General features: G+C 46.9%; 1 protein-coding gene across 2 annotated transcripts; it reads left to right on the forward strand.

Moving 5' to 3' along the window:
* Positions 1-342: 342 nt before the first annotated feature.
* LOC147634164 (uncharacterized) lies at positions 343-15,492 on the forward strand. 2 transcript variants are annotated; one of them, XM_086805310.1, is made up of 7 exons: positions 343-1,457; positions 1,577-2,205; positions 2,404-2,543; positions 13,231-13,303; positions 13,464-13,563; positions 13,653-13,721; positions 13,813-15,492. In XM_086805310.1, exons 1-7 carry the CDS (start codon positions 579-581, stop codon positions 15,199-15,201), a joined length of 3,279 nt encoding a protein of 1,092 aa, XP_086661436.1. In that variant the 5' UTR covers positions 343-578; the 3' UTR covers positions 15,202-15,492. The 2 variants fall into 2 exon arrangements, with proteins under 2 accessions (XP_086661436.1, XP_086661437.1); XM_086805311.1 differs by having other exon boundaries at positions 2,419-2,543.
* The last annotated feature ends 571 nt before the right edge of the window (positions 15,493-16,063 follow it).

Raw genomic sequence — 16,063 nt, forward strand, 5'->3', positions numbered from 1 at the left:
AAGATGACTTTTATGGTGTCCTCATGAATATGATCAGCAGTTTTCCAACAATGTATTTCTCCAAATTTTCTTGTATTTTGGCTCGTCAATATAATATAATATGCAGTTATGTTCAGTAAATTTGTAATTTACTTTAGTATTAAGTTGAAACCTTTCTTTATCAAAGTCACGATACATTAATTAATTAATATGCACCCTCAAAAAAACCTGAATATATACACCCTCAAAAAAACCCGAAGACATATTTGGCAGTATATCTTTATATCTACCTTGGATTAAATCTAGGTTCTTCTTCACAATCTTGAAACACATCCTTGTATGCTTGTACGTGTGTTCAAACAGAATATATTTAATTAAAATACGAAACATTTTGGTGCCCTATTTACTGCGGTGGTAGCCAAAACCAAAAACCTTGGCATCTCTTTGAAGCTCCGCAGCTATGGCGGGCAGCGGCAGCAGCATCACTCAGCGCAGCAGACGTCCGTCCCGCGAAGCCTTGGCTTCTGCTTATCGACAGTGGTAAGGGTTGGCTGGCTTGCCTGATTGATTGATTCTCTGTGTCAGAGAGCTTTACAAAAATGGTGCCTCAGCAACTGGCATACTACGCGTCTGCTGCTGCTGCGGCTCCTGCTCCTCACCCCACTTTCCCATCGGCGGGGCTAGCCCAGCAGCACCAATGCCCGCCTGTGCAAGTAGGCTTCCCTGCGGTTGTTGCCGGGGCTGCTGTGTACGGCCTGGGCGCCCAGCAAGCATCTCATACGGGCAACACAGTGACGACCCCTCCGCCCTACCGTAGCAACAACAACCAGACCAGCTTTGTTCAAGGCACTGGATCCGACAATGCCTTTGCGGCTCCTCCAAATGGCAACTTGCCTGGTCAGTGGCAAGGGCAGCCTAGACCTCCACGTTCCCCTCCTCACCCATCTTATCCACCTGGCTACGAACCGAGGCACAACAATGTCGCTATGCAGGGTCCCTCCAAACCCAGATACAACAATGTTGCCATGGCGGGTCCTTCCATTCCACATCCCCATCCCCATCCCCATCCACATCCACATTCTCAGCCTCAGCCTCAGCCTCAGCCTCAGCCTCAGACATCATGTCAGGGCATCCCTCAGCAGCAGCAGCCATGCCACTATATGTCTGTGCCATTCCCTACTGCACCAAGTCAGCTTCAGCCTCAGCCTCAGCCATCATGTCAGGGCATACCTCAGCAGGAGCAGCCATGCCACTATATGTCCATGCCATTCCCTACAGCACCGAATGCATATTCACCTAATTTTCAGGTCTGTGATGTGAATGGAGCTGCCATCGGTGTGCCAGTCATAGGGACACCTGCTTATATGGATGCTACTTGTGCAGTACCACCTCCTGCAATGTTCCAGAATCAGCAACCTGTGCAACCTTGGCAGCCAAGCTATCCAGAAAATTCAGCATCAACAGGATCTGTGCCCCAGGTGGATGGTCTTAATTTTATGGAATGCTTTAGTTTGAACTTGCATCCTTCAATCTTGTTGTTTTGACCTTGGTGTTGTGCCTACACTGAACATGCATTTCTGACATTGGCAATATACAGTCTTTCAAGAGCACTTTCGAATTTACAAAATATTTTCGGGGGAATCATGTACGCTCGCTTGCCCCACCTAAGCCAGAGAGACAGTTATGCTCAAATGGATGGCAGCCTCCAAACACTCAGAGGATTGATCAGCCACATTGTGGGTTGCGGACAGATCATTCAAGATCCAGTACAGGCCACCCTTGTTCATCCATCGCAGGGAATCATACACACTTGCTTCCCCCATCTAAGCCAGAGGCGCAGCTCTGCATGGAGGGAAGGAAGCCTTCAAATGTTCAGAGGATTGATCAGACACAGTCTGTTCCTCTTAATGGGGTTTTGAGATCAGATACAGGCTACCCTTGTTCTGGTAAGGAAGGTAACCAGCAACGTTGGCTTTCGCCTTCTAAAGTGCAGATGCAGCCCTGCCCAAATGGAAGGCAATCTCCCAATACGAACAGGAATGATCATCCCCAGTCTAATGAGCAGCTCAAAGTCTGCACAGGCCATCCTTCTTCAGCTATAGAACAGAATGGCTCTAATTGTTCAGGCAAGACTAACGAAATTCATGTCAATGGTCAGCAAGAATCACAGTCTTGCAAATCCAGTGAATTCAGAGGAAATGTTCTAAACAAAGGCATGGGAAAAAGGTGAGCTTCTAAAAACCTTCTTTGAGAAACCTTTTTGAGTGATACTTTCAGACTTTGTCTTTTGTTTTAGGCACAGCAAAGGCAAGAAGGTGCAAGGAAAAAGCTGTAGTAATGATGCAATTAAAGTACTAGTGTTTTGCTCAATTATCTGTTGTATATGCCATGTTTAGACTTTGTTTTAAGTTTTCTTTAATGCAGATTAGCTGCGTGCAGACCAGATCAGCAGCAACTGCGGTGTGATCCATGTGAGCGCACTTTTACAAGTTCAGCATACTTTGATGCCCATTTGAGTTCACATATTAAGTGTGGCGAGGAAGGGTGCACATTTGAAGCGTCAGGTAAACAATCATTCCATCTCTTTTGTTGGGTATTCAGAGCTTCACGTGTGTGTACCCCCGTTTGTGAACCTGCTTGTATGTGTGTGAACGGCCCCTAAAAGGGTATGCACACTCATCTATGTGTGTACGTGTGTGTGAAACCACTCTTATGAGTGGATAGGATAATTGTGCCATGTGTCACTTGTCCTGTGTATGTGTCAAAAGATAGGGCTATTCTCTAGCCTACAAAATAAGAATTGTACCCCGAGTCATCAATCTATTATCATTGTACGTGCTGCAACCATTGTCTCTTTCATTTGAGATTGTCACATCTCTCTCTCTCTCTCTCTCTCTCTCTCTCTCTTATCCATTTACCACAATGGATGTTTTTCACCCTCCATAGCTGGAGTCTCTCCTGGTTGCTTATCACCAACATTGGTATCAGAGCAGTGCTACTATGCTGCATTTTTCTTTCCATTTTCTGAACTGCGTCATCACTGCCTCGCCACTGAAACCACTGTGTTTTTTATTCTTTCCACTGACCAAAATAAAGGCACGTCTGCTGCCATCAGATCTTTGAGCGCCACTGCAGCCCGCCTGTACCTCTCACAATGCTGCGTCGCTTTGCTGCAACACTGCCCACCTAGCCACTGCCACCTTTGCTTGTTGTCTGTCATTGACTTGCTGCTGCAGCAGGTCACCCACCTCTTCATGCCTACTGCTCACCTGCTCGCGCCCCGCTTACTCCTGTCCAGTCTGACGTGCTGCTGACAGGCTACTGGCTGCCTCTCTACAGCGCCACCTTCTGGCTGCCTCTCCACCCATTTGTGCCTCCGTATGCTTTGCCAGAGCTGCCGTCTCCACACCCATCGAAGCACCAGCCGGCTGTACTTGCAGTGCCATGTCAGCAAACAAATCTGGGGCATTTCAGAAATCAGGTGAAATCGTCTAATTAACACTCCTGTATTTCACAAAATTTGGGGCTTTTCTGCAAATCAGCTTTCTTCACTGTATTGAAGAACCCCATAGTGCCATGGAAGGTGCAGTAGCTTGGAAGCGCCGACAAAAAAGGTCTTCATTGACACATCACCGGCATGGAAGTTTTTAACTTCCATTTTTTTTTCTATTTTTGTGTGTTTGAGTAGGGTTCTTTGCCCACGTACCCCCCTGAAAAAGATATGTAATAATTATGTGTTTTGTTTTTTGTGTGTCACAATAAAGCTCCATTCCCACGTTGAACCTTGTTTAGAGTGGGGTGGTGTATTTTTCTCTAGCATTGTGTGCTTACCAGTCTCTACACATACATGAGCTTTACACAACATTGTAAACCATCATGGCTAGCATACATGGGCATCATACTTGGGAAGGATCTAGCATTGTACACCATCATTGTCATGCCTACATGGTCTGTCGGAATACGCAGCGGATACGAGACAAACTGCTGAGAGCATAACATAGCAAGACAGCATGAAGAGGATGAGCAAACGCAAGAGAACCACCAGCCTGAAAAACGCAGAGCTGTGTGGAGAAAAGCAAACGCAGAAGAGAGAGAGTGAAGTTGTATGAACTTTGCACTATATACAAGATCTGGTACAATACCCAATACAAGAGGTGTGGGGGCCAGGGGTGATTTATATCACTCCTCAGTGCTGGTCGGCCAGCATAAATGCAGCTGACAACACCTGCATGTCCATGACTGCATAATAAAGCAAGTCAGCCAGTATATGCAAGTCGGCCAGGACATCTGCCAGTCGGCCAGGTCTGAAAACAGCCAGCCAGCAAACTACTACCCCACGACCCAGAAAAATAGGGAAAAAAATATGGGGAGATGGGGAAAAATGAGAAAAGGTACAAGGTGGGCACACCCACAACAAAGGCCCTCTGTGAGATAGTGTACAGACAGGAGATGACTGCCAACATCCCCTCTCAGCTCCTGGATGTGGAACCAACCCCAGTGAGCTGGAGTGTTGTCGGAGCATCGCTTGAGGTAGAGCCTTCGTGAAGAGGTCTGCCGCATTGTCCTCCGTTGAACAAAACTCTAGCAAGACGTCATCAACAAAAAACTTCTCACGAACAAAGTGACTCTGGATGACGATGGGTTCCGCCAGTGGAAACCCAATCTTGCCAAGTATCCTGTGCAACTCACCACCTCGCAAGCAGCACCACAAGCAACTTGGTACTTTACCTCCGTAGACGACAAGGCAATAGTTGGCTGCCTCTTGCTGCTCCATGAAACAGCTCCTGAGCTGAGGGTAAAACCATAGGCTGATGTAAATCTCCTTGTGTCTGGATCTCCTCCCCCATCTGAGTCACCCCAACCGTCTCCATCCGCCGTTCCCCCTCTAGTATCATAGCAGAGTCCAAGATCCTTTGTACGTTGCAGAAACTGCAAGATCCGCAATCCTGCGTCCCAATGAGTCTTCAAAGGTGTCTACAGAAATGAGCTCAACAGCCCCAACGGGAAGCTTAAGTCCAATCTGGTGTTCAACAACCAAATCAATGAACCAAACCGCTTCCGAAACAAAGAGGCATCAACTTGCTCACAAGGATCATCAACTGTAACTTTGGTATGCCAAGTCCTGGAACCTGTTGAAGACCATACAAGGCCTTTTGGAACCTGTAAACCACCCCCTGTGAACCTGGGTCCTCAAAGCGTGGAGGCTGTTCAACATCATCCTCCACCTGCAAGTCACCTTCTGCCACTTGCTTGGCTTTCCTACCAGTCCCTTGGGAAAGAGCTTCCTCATTTGCAAGAGGCTCTTTGTCCCGAATGAAACGAGACATCAAAGCATAGTTTACCTGTAAAGGCTCCTCTGACTGAAGTACGCAAGAACTGGAATGATCTTGCCTATTGCTATCAACATTTGGCAAGCCATCCACGATCTGGTCCCGGAAAGCTTGCTGCAGCGTATCCACGGTCATGACGAAACTTCCACACATCACCTAATTGAGAACCTGTCAGAGAGAGTGCTGAGAGTTTGTAAATCCCATTCTCCACTCCGCCTTCCCATACAACCTGGCCTGTTGCTTTGTCTCGGAGAGCAACAAAATGCTCCTCAAACTCGACTTGTACACCAGTCTTGCAAAACTCATGCACTGACAACAGATGAAAACCAAGAGATGGGACAAAAAGAACCTGGGAGGAATGCTTCCCCCCTCTGACATTGGGAACGATCTCTAACGTGCCCTCACTATGAATAGGGATAGTGGACTCGTCACCGATTAGGATGTGACCTGTGTGCCTCCGAAGATCTTGTAATAACTCTCGAGAAGGAGTCGTGTGCTTAGAAGTACCATTGTCAAGAATCCACTCTCGAGTGTCCCTAGTGGTGAGTCCAACCGCCTCCTTGCTCGAAGAAGATGAAACGCCGGTGTCCATAATCTCCAAGTGCACAAAAGTCGAAGTCTTCACGGTTATTGCTGAGGAATCTGCACCCTGCTCGGTGCTTCGCTTATGACATTTTCTCCAATAATGGCCTTTCTCGCTACAATTGTTATAGGTCCTCTTTGCCTTTAAGGCGTCACGATCCAAGTCGGGCTTCTACTTGGAAGACCTCTCCTATGAAGACTTCCCTTTGCTCTTACTGCGGCCTTGCGATCACTGGCAAGTGAAGGCCTCAGAACCTTCGCCCTGTGGAGGGTTCGTAAAACGCTCTTGCTGGTCCAAGACCATTGGCACAAGCTCCTCTCATGTGATGGTGCTGAGCCTGCCATTGGTGATCAAAGAGGAGTAGAAAGGTGAGTATTGAGAGGTTAGATGAGGCAACAAAGTGATGGTCATGTCCTCTGACGATATCTCCTTCCCAACGTGAAGAACCTCCTGCTGAAGAGCCTGCAACTTGTTGATGTGCTCCCGCATCGTCGAAGACTTTGTAGGATCCATCACCCGCATCTGCACTTCCAAGGAGATCCGCTTCATGGTTGATACCTTGTTATACAAAGAAGCGAAATGTCGCCAAATCCCTCTGGCCAACGTCATATGTTTTATATGATTAATCACCTATGGTGTGTAATTAAGGAAGATGAAAGAACACACACGGGCATTGACACGATCCCACAACTGTGCCTGAGCCTCTCGTTCTTTCTTTCTGAGTAGAGGGTAACAGCTCCCCGTCCTCCAACTCTGGCCGTGGAACACCAACAATAATGAAATCAGCCAAGTCATAAGACTCCAATACATACTCCATTACCTTCCATATGCCATAGTTGGTCCTGTCCAACTGTTGATCCACGGGGAACGTGGGGAGAGTAGGGATCTTTGCGTGCTTCTCAGCCATCTCAAGCAAGTCTCAAGTCTGCCATCTCGGGGGGGTTACTTTGGCCTTGTGAAGGGAGGGTGGGTGGGAAAAAAAATGAATAAGAGGCTGCAACTAATATGCAAGGTGGCTGTCCAACAATGATGGCCGCCTTCTACCCAATCTCCAAGTCTTGAAGAGCCCAAGAGATCTCCAATCAGCACCAAAAAACCAGCAGTCCTGCAAGCGCTTCAAATCTCCCGCAAGCTCCAAGGTTTTAAAGAAACAGTCCTGCAAGCTCTCCAATGTCTCCAACCTTCAAGCCACCTGGGGCTCTGATACCATGTCGGAATACGCAACGGATATGAGACAAACTGTTGAGAGCATAACGTAGCAAGACACAATGAAGAGGATGAGCAAATGCAAGAGAACCACCGGCTTGAAAATCGCAGAGCTGTGTGGAGAAAAGCAAGCGCAGAAGAGAGAGTGAAGCTATATGAACTCCGCACTATATACAAGATTCGGTACAGTACCCAATACAAGAGATGTGGGAGCCAGGGGTGATATTTATCATCCCTCAGTGCTGGTCGGCTAGCATAAAAGCAGCCGACAGTACCTGAATGTCCACGACTGCATAATAAAGCAAGTCGGCCAGTATATGCAAGTCGGCCAGGACATCTGCCAGTCGGCCAGGTCTGAAAACAGCCAGCTAGCACACTATTGCCCCACAACCTAGAAAAATAGGAAAAAAAAATACGGGGAGATGGGGAAAAATGAGAAAAGGTACAGGGCGGGCACACCCACAACAAAAGGCCCTCTGTGAGATTATGTACAGACTGGAGATGATTGCTAACATGGTCATCATACTTGTCATAGGTGTCATGTGCATAGCATGCCATGGACATTCTCAGATGCTGGTCCAAAAGAGGCAGCCAGAAAAAGAGTATAAGCTTCAGAACCTGGAGCACAAGGTGCAGATGAAAGCAGTAGGTTGGACTTGGAGGACCTGAAGGGGGTACTGTCGGCTGCAAGAGAGTCTGTGCTGTACCAGAACAGTGTCGGCTACAAGCGCATCATTATAGAGCAAGATATCCAGAAGGCGCAGCCTGACCAGGTCCAAAGCCAGTCGGCTGGTCCGATAGCAGTCGGCCAGCTCTTCCTTGGGTCAAGAGCCTATATAAGGCATAAGGTGCTCATTGTTTTAGGTATTCAGCTCTTTATGAGTTGGATCCTTAGGGTCCTTAGAGTAGGGTAGATTTTGGTGATGTTCACCCTTTTTATGAAGGCAGCCAAGGGCTGTAGATTAGGAGTACCTTTTTGTACTATATGAATATACTGAATTTCCAGCCCTCTCTCTCTCTCTCTCTCTCTCTCTCTCTCTCTCTCTCTCTACTCTCTCTTCATGTCTGTGTTTTGCATCAGCATGTTTCCAGTGGTGTTTAGGGCTGAAAGAAGACCCCCAGAGCTTCCGCGTGTTACATTGGTATCAGAGCATCAGGCTCAGCAAAGCTAAACGCTGATTCAATCCCATATGATGGTGTACAGGTTCAAGGTACAAGAAAGTACACGGATACAAAGCCCAAGGCAAGGAGCACAGAATCGGGAAGAGCTCCCAAGAGGTTTGTTGATGGTGTGCCACAAAGCCAAAGGGGATGGCAGTCCTGTGAGCCAGATAGGTTCTCGGGCAACGGTCCCAAGGGAGGATTATCCTCCAAGGGGTGATGTGAGAGTGCCAGACTCATTTCTCAGGAATGAAGACCAAGACTGTGTGCACAGTGAGGGCAAGAATGGATTGGGACTGGAGGGAACAGATGCATAGATCTTATTCTGTGACAGAGTGGGTTTGGAGACCGGGCCGGGCTTTCAGAGAAAAGGGTTGCCAGGGATACAAGGTGCAGATGAAAGTAGTAGGTTGGACTTGGAGGACTTGAAGGGGGTACTGTCGGCTGCAAGAGAGTCTGTCGGCTGTACCAGAACAGTGTCAGTTGCAAGCGCATCATTACAGAGCAAGATATCCAAAAGGCGCAGCCCGACCAGGGATTTATTGGGGTCCAAAGCCAGTCGGCTGGTCCGACAGCAGTTGGCCAGCTCTTCCTTGGGTCAAGAGCCTATATAAGGCATAAGGTGCTCATTGTTTTAGGTATTCAGCTCTTTATGAGTTGGATCCTTAGGGTCCTTAGAGTAGGGTAGATTTTGGTGATGTTCACCCTTTTTATGAAGGCAGCCAAGGGCTGTAGATTAGGAGTACCTTTTTGTACTATATGAATATACTGAATTTCCAGCCATATCTCTCTCTCTCTACTCTCTCTTCATGTCTGCGTTTTGCATCAGCATGTTTCCAGTGGTGTTTAGGGCTGAAAGAAGACCCCCAGAGCTCTGCGTGTTACAATAGGTCTCATCATTGCCATGAGTTTTGGTTTAGGGAAAAAAATTTGTCATAGAGGCAAATAATCTTAAAGCATCTCTACCTGCGCTTCGAAGGGGGGTTTGTTGGGTATTTGGATGTCATGTTCAAGACATGTGCAGGGCTGATCTCAGAGCTAATCTTGAAGGGCAACAAGATAAAGAACCAGTTTAGAATCAGATTATGGAGCATATGTTGCTGATATGGGCAGGGAAGGATTGGTGGAGGACAATGGGATGCTGTCGGCCAGCGCATGAAAGAGGAAAAGACGTGTCGGCTGCAGCATTTGAGGAATATTTTGTCCAGGACCTTGCCAACCAGCAGTCGGCCAGTCCATTAGGACTTCCCAAGGCCGATAAAAAGCATTAGTTGCTCATCGATTAGACCATTCAGTCCTCCATGGGCTGGATCACAGATTTAGGAGTTTAGATTAGGTTTACCTTTTCCAAGGCAACTTATGGCTGTATTACTTTTACTTCCTTTTTGTACATTAGAATATGCTGAATACTCAGCTATCTCTGTCTGATTAGGGCTGAAAGAAGACTCCCAGAGCTTCTGCACATTGGAGCTTCACGTGTCCCACCCACCCTTACCGCATCGCGCATGGATGAAACCATCGGCGTGTCTTGATCTTTTGGTGGTGTGGGGACCAAGCAACATTGTTTCAGCATTAGGCTCGGCAAGGTCAAACATTGATTCAGTCCTAGATGAAGGTGCGTAGGTCCAAGGTACAGGAAAGTGCAAAGGTACGAGGCCCAAGGAAAGGAACACAAGACATGGAAGAAGTTCCCAAGAGGTTGGTTGGTGGTGTTTCACAAAACCCAAGGGAATGGCAGTCTTGTGAGTTGGGTGTGTCACTTGGGGCACACCAGGAAAGGCTTTCAGGCCATAGTCACAGCGAATGGGCATTTTTAGACTCGGGAATGTTGGGGATGGCAGCATCTTCCCGTTCCCATTCCCGTCTCGTGTCACTCTATAGTCACAAGGAATGGCAATTCTCAATCTTTTCCGTCCCTGTTCCTCGTCCCCATTTTGCGTCCCATGTGACTATGTTTCAAGTAGCGGTTCTAGGGGAGGATGATGCTCCAAGGGGTGGAGAGAGTGCCAGACTCAATACTCAAGAAAAGAAGACCAGAGACTGTTCAGGGACGGGGTAGGAATGGAAAGGGGACATGATGGAACAGATGCATAGATCTTCATCAGAGCTGGAGTTGATTTGGAGACTGGGCACGGTTTTTAGTGAAAAGCTTACCAAGAAGGGAAAGATGACAAGTTGGGACTCCAGGAATAGACAATGGGATGATGACAGTCATCCAGGAACACAGATTGGAATCTCGTCATCAAGTTTAACAGAGGGGATGTCATGTGCAAGACGTGTGCAGGGCTGATCTCAGAGCTAATCCTGAAGGGCAACAAGATAAAGAACCAGTTTAGAATCAGATTCTGGAGCATATGTTGATAATATGGGCAAGGAAGTATTGGTGGAGGATAATGGGATGTTGTCGGCGAGCGCATGAAAGAGGAAAAGACCTCTCGGCCTCAATATTTGAGGAAGATTTTGTCCAGGACCTAGTCCACTAGGACTTCCCAAGGCCTATAAAAAGCATTAGTTGCTCATCGTTTAGACCATTCGGTCCACCATGGACTGGATCACAGATTTAGAAGTTTAGGTTAGGTTTTCTACCTTTTCCTAGAGAGCCTATGGCTATAGAACTCGTACTTTATTTTTGTACAGTAGAATATATTGAATACTCAGCTCTCTCTTTGTCTCTTCTCTCTCTTCTGTATGCGTATTTGCATCAACATGTTCCAAGATGGTGTTTAGGGCTGAAAGAAGACTCCCAGAGCTTCTGCACATTGGAGCTTCACGTGTGTGTGTGTGTGTTCATACTGTCAGAATACGCAGCGGAGATGATGACCAGATCTGGGAAACACAAGAGCAAAAACGCATGCATAAAAATACAGCACAAGAGAGAGGGAGATGGAGGCGTGTAACTCTGCTCTATATACACAAGAAGATCCCGAGGAATGATACAAAACTGGCAAGGGGGCTGGGGGCCTATTTATATGGCCCCCCAACAGCAGTTGGCCTGCTGTAGGGCAGCCGACCGGCCCTGAAACTCCATGACCAGCACACATCCAGTCGGCCAGCTTGTCAGCAGTCGGCCATCACATACATGGAGTCGTGGACCAGTTCCAGCTGTCGGCCAGCACATGGGCTGCCTCCCAAGCCACAGAAAAATGGGAAAAAATAGGGGAAAAATACGGAGAGTGGGGAAAAATGAGAAAACACCTCATAAGGGCGGGCACACCCACAACAAAGGCCCTGGTGTATAAAAATAGACAGGAGATGACTTCTAACACCCCCTCTCAGCTCCTGGCTGTGAAACCAACCACAGGCAGGTGGGGTGCTGCTTGAGCAAATCCTGAGAGAGTGACTTCGTGAAGAGGTCCATCGTACTGTCCTCCGTCGAACAGAACTCTAGCAAGATGTCATCAGCAACGATCTGTTCACAAACAAAGTGCCTCTGGATGACCATGGGTTCCTCCAGTGGAAGCCCAAACCTGCAATGCAACTTCTGCATCCTCACCACCTCACAAGCAGCATCACAAACAGCCCGGTACTCTGCCTCTGTGCTTGACAAGGCAAAAGATGACTGCTTCTTACTGCTCCATAAAATTGCTCTTGGGCTTGAAGTAGATCTCCTTGTGTCCGGATCTCCTCCCCAAACTGAGTCACTCCAACCGTGGAGTCTGACTCCATCCAACAATCCCCCTCCTGTGTATCAGAGTCCATGATCCTTCGCATGCTGCAGAAACCACAGGAAACGCAATCCTGCCTCCCAAAGAGACATTTGCAACCATGAGCTCAACTGCCTCATCAGGAAGCTCTCGTCCAATCTGGTGTCCATCAACCGGATCAATGAACCATTATGCTTGTGAGTCAACGAGGCATCACACTGCTCACAAGGATCAACACTTGTTACGGTGCAAAAACAAGTCTTGGAAACCTGATGAAGACCAAGCAAGGCCTTCTCAAACCTGTCAACCACCCCCTCTGAATCCGGAACCACAAAGCCTGGAGAAACCACCTCCTTCTGCAAGTAATCAACTGCCACTTGCCTGGCTTTCCAAAAGGTCCCCGTGGAAAGAACATCCTCATCTACTGGAGGTTCTTTGTCCCGAATACGACGAGACAGCAGAGCATAAGTGACCTGTTCAGTTTCCTCTGACTGACGAACACAAGAACTACCAGCATCAGTACTGGAGAGTTTCTGCCAACTGCTGCCATCTACTGGCAAGCTATCCACCATCTGGTCTCGGAAAGCCTGTACCTGCAGCGTATCCACACTTAAGTGGCCATTACCAGACTGCCACTCATCACAAACCTGAGGACTTGGGAGAGAGAGTGCTGAAAGCTTGTAAACTCCATTCTCCACTCCGCCTTCCCAAACCACTTGGCCTGTTGCTTTGTCCCGGAGAGCAACAAAATGCTCATCAAACACCACCCGTACGCCAGTCTTGCAAACCTGATGCACTGACAACAGATGAAAACCAAGTGCCGGAACATACAACACCTGGGAGGAATGCTTCCCCCCTCTGCCACCATCGGGAACTATCTCCATCCTGCCCTCACTGTGAACTGGAATAGTGGATGTATCCCCAGTAAGAATGTGTCTTGTGGTGACTCTGGCTACCTTGGTATGTGTGAAGGGGGGGGGGGGGAGGCAGGGCAGAAGAGCTACGACGGGGGTGGGGGGGGGGGGGGGGGGGGGGATGGCGCATGCGATGCCGGCACGGGGGGGATCACGGGAGCTTGCATATACACATTGAGTATTTTACACATTCGAAAGTGTTGGAAATGCCGTGCATTGGAACTCTCGTGTCGAGTTATTGTGAAAGAACTTAAAAAAATAGATTCTTGCTGTCTTTATGCATTGTTCAAATCTGTCAGAGAAATCTAGCATTGAAAGTTTCTTGAATTTTAAGGTCAATCAATAAACTACTTCATAGGGTTGCTAATATGAGTATTTGGTGCTTACATGAGACTGTACCTTGTGATGTAAAGGCAAAATCCTGAAGGAGCATAAGGTCGTTCAACATGGAAAGACTAGTGCTCCGACAACATTCATCGGCCGCAAGTAAGCCCGTTTTTTTTTATAATTAGCTTCTCAAATTAGGAAGTTTGTAAAGCATATCAGCAAACATTCGGAGTAGATTTTGTTTGGTTTGGTCTATTTGTATCTGTAAATAGCTGCCTTCTTATGATGCATTTGACATGCATGCATTCTCCCCTTTTAGGGCTTTAGCTTTACGATCCATGGAAGACAAAGAAGAGGTAACACGCTGGCGAGAAGAACGCAAAAAAAACTATCCAACTTCTGCAAACATTCTGCACAAGGTATAAGCTTCAGCTGTGCAGGACTTGGGATGTGTTGTGCTTACGAAGTGGGGAACAGTGTGCTTATTCCCTGCATGGCAACTTGACAGGCTGAAGGAAGGAAAAAGAGGGAAGCTGAGGGAGAGCTCTTCGATGAAGAGTCACAAAAGCGTCGTCAGGTAATCTGAATTTTTTGAGAAGTGGAGGAATCACAACCACACATTTTGACTGTCAAGATTGTTGCTCATTATTGACTTTTTTTTCTTGCAGCGCATGAGAGAGGTTCTTGCTAGGCAGAAAGAACTTGGATTTCAAGCTGCTGAGGTTCCTGCCCATTATTTTCATGACAGACAACAAAGACAGAGCAGACTTGACAGAAACATAGAGCTTAAACAACATGGCATGGTTAAAAAGGCGTCTACAATGGCAGATAACAGAGCTGGACAGGATAACTCAAATTTGGTTGGAAAGAAGAGGACTTGCCCAACTGCAGATAGCTCTGAGAGGTCACAGGAAATCGCTCACACAGAACCAATCAATGTCACTCCACTCCAGGAAAGAACTTCAGGGAAGGTGTCAAAATTGAAGAATGACATCCAAGGTACGGAGTCACAGCATACTTCATTCTGTGGTGGAAATGAAAGTCAGAATAATGCTGACAAAGTGCCCTACAGACATGGCCACAACAGAGAAGCTTCTGGTCTGCCCAGGCGTAAACGCCGAAAACAACATTATGGTTTGGAAACCACAAATGCACAGCGGCGGCCAACGCTATTGTTCAAGCTACTTGATGACGACATTAAAAAAGAGAATAGCTATCTTCTGCAGTGTTGCAGATTCTTTGTAAACAATTCCTTCTTACAGCAATGGTCACCTGCTGCTTTGAAACATTTTGATTGGATAGCAGCAGGAAAGCCTTCTAGTGTGGATGGTTCATCTACTGATGGGATGCATGCAACTGTACTGTTGGACTCTGCAACCAGGATAGAGATGCATACGCTGTTGGACTCTGCAACCAGGAAAGAGATGCATACGCTGTTGGACTCTGAGGACTCTGCAACTGGAGAAGAGAGGCCTACCGTGCCGGACTCACAGGATTCTGTGAGTGGGAAAGAGAGAGCAAGAATTTTCAAAAAGGAAGAAACAAGCTGGGAAGTAAGCAATCCCTCCCTCACAAACACTAACGATCCATTTGATGTTGATGGACCGATTGAAGATGCACCACATGCATGCGTGCTGTTTTCACAGGACTTCACCAAGAAGAACGAGGAACAAGACCTGATCATAGAAGAACAACCCAGTAGGAATGTGAGTCAGCCTTGCCATGAAAACGATGTGGGAGAGGTACATTCTAAAACTAATTTAACTGCTCAGAACCAATCAGTTGTGGACAGAATTGCCAGTGGTACACACCCATCTGATCTCCTGGAGTCACAAGACTTGCACAACCAAGTTGTTGACAGACTTGCCAGTGGTACACATCCATCTGTTTCCTCATGGGAACAATCAAACATGGATACTCATCTGCCTTGTAATGACATGGATGTAGGAGAAGTGGCTTCTGGAATCAGTGACAGTATAGTAGATGATGAGGGTGACTTTTCTCAATATATGAATTTCGATGCAAGTGGAACAGATTCTGGAAGTTGTTATGATTGAAATTTCAGGTGCAAGCATTTTGTCTACTTGGCAAACCTTACCTTGATTGAAAATTGGATTAAGAAAGCCTATTTACAAGGAAGGATTGAGAAAAGAGATGGCATACATCTCTTTGTTTTGCAGGAGGGATGCACGATTGTTTCAGCTGCCTTCAGTACGAAGTGATCCTCTCCTGTGATATGCTGAGACTCTTCACTCGGCTTCAGTTTTTTTCTGCTTTATTTCTTGTCCATTTGTTTTGTCAGTACCGCTTAAGGCTAATACATCATTTTGCTGGTTTCCTTCTCTGAATATTATGTGGCACCAGTTTTTCCCCTTGCTCAGCTTGGCTTGCATTGCATGCTATTTAATTCTGAAAATGTTGTTTGTATCATTCTAATAATGCTGCTCAATCTGATTCTCTGATTCTCTTGTTAGTTGTTATTAAAGTCATGCATAGAGCATTGGCTAAACAAGAGTCATTTTTTGGTTCTCTGGTACGAACAGTATTCAGCATTTGTTTCTCTCGCTCTCTCTCTCTCTCTCTCTCTCTCTCTCACACACACACACACACACACAGTCCAAAGCTAGCAAGTAAATGGAGTAGAATGGGACCCAATGAATCCGCTTAATTACCAAACCATCATGGTTGGCCAGCACTTAGCATTTGAGTGATTGGGCAGTCAAGCCACTCGCCCAGCAGGATTAGACTAAACCATTGCTTGTTGCTTTGTCAATTTTTGCTTAGCCTTCAACACAATCAATTGATTAGCCGGTTTAGACTCACGGGTGGACGTTGAGCCACAATAATGTCACTTGCCGAGTAAGCACATAGCAAGGACTTCCAAATGTTTAAGGCAGTACAAGACAATAGTATTGGAAC

This window comes from Cibotium barometz, chromosome 11, assembly GCF_041138505.1.
Source record: "Cibotium barometz isolate CiBa-2024 chromosome 11, ASM4113850v1, whole genome shotgun sequence".
NCBI classification, from domain to species: domain Eukaryota; kingdom Viridiplantae; phylum Streptophyta; class Polypodiopsida; order Cyatheales; family Cibotiaceae; genus Cibotium; species Cibotium barometz.

Excerpts from the sequence above, each read along its gene's own strand:
- LOC147634164 (XM_086805310.1), top strand. The coding sequence starts at position 579 with ATGGTGCCTCAGCAACTGGCATACTACGCGTCTGCTGCTGCTGCGGCT. Across the intron at positions 2,544-13,230 it reads GTGCACATTTGAAGCGTCAG|GCAAAATCCTGAAGGAGCAT; the intron begins GTAAACAATCAT and ends TGTGATGTAAAG. Across the intron at positions 13,722-13,812 it reads AGTCACAAAAGCGTCGTCAG|CGCATGAGAGAGGTTCTTGC; the intron begins GTAATCTGAATT and ends TTTTTCTTGCAG.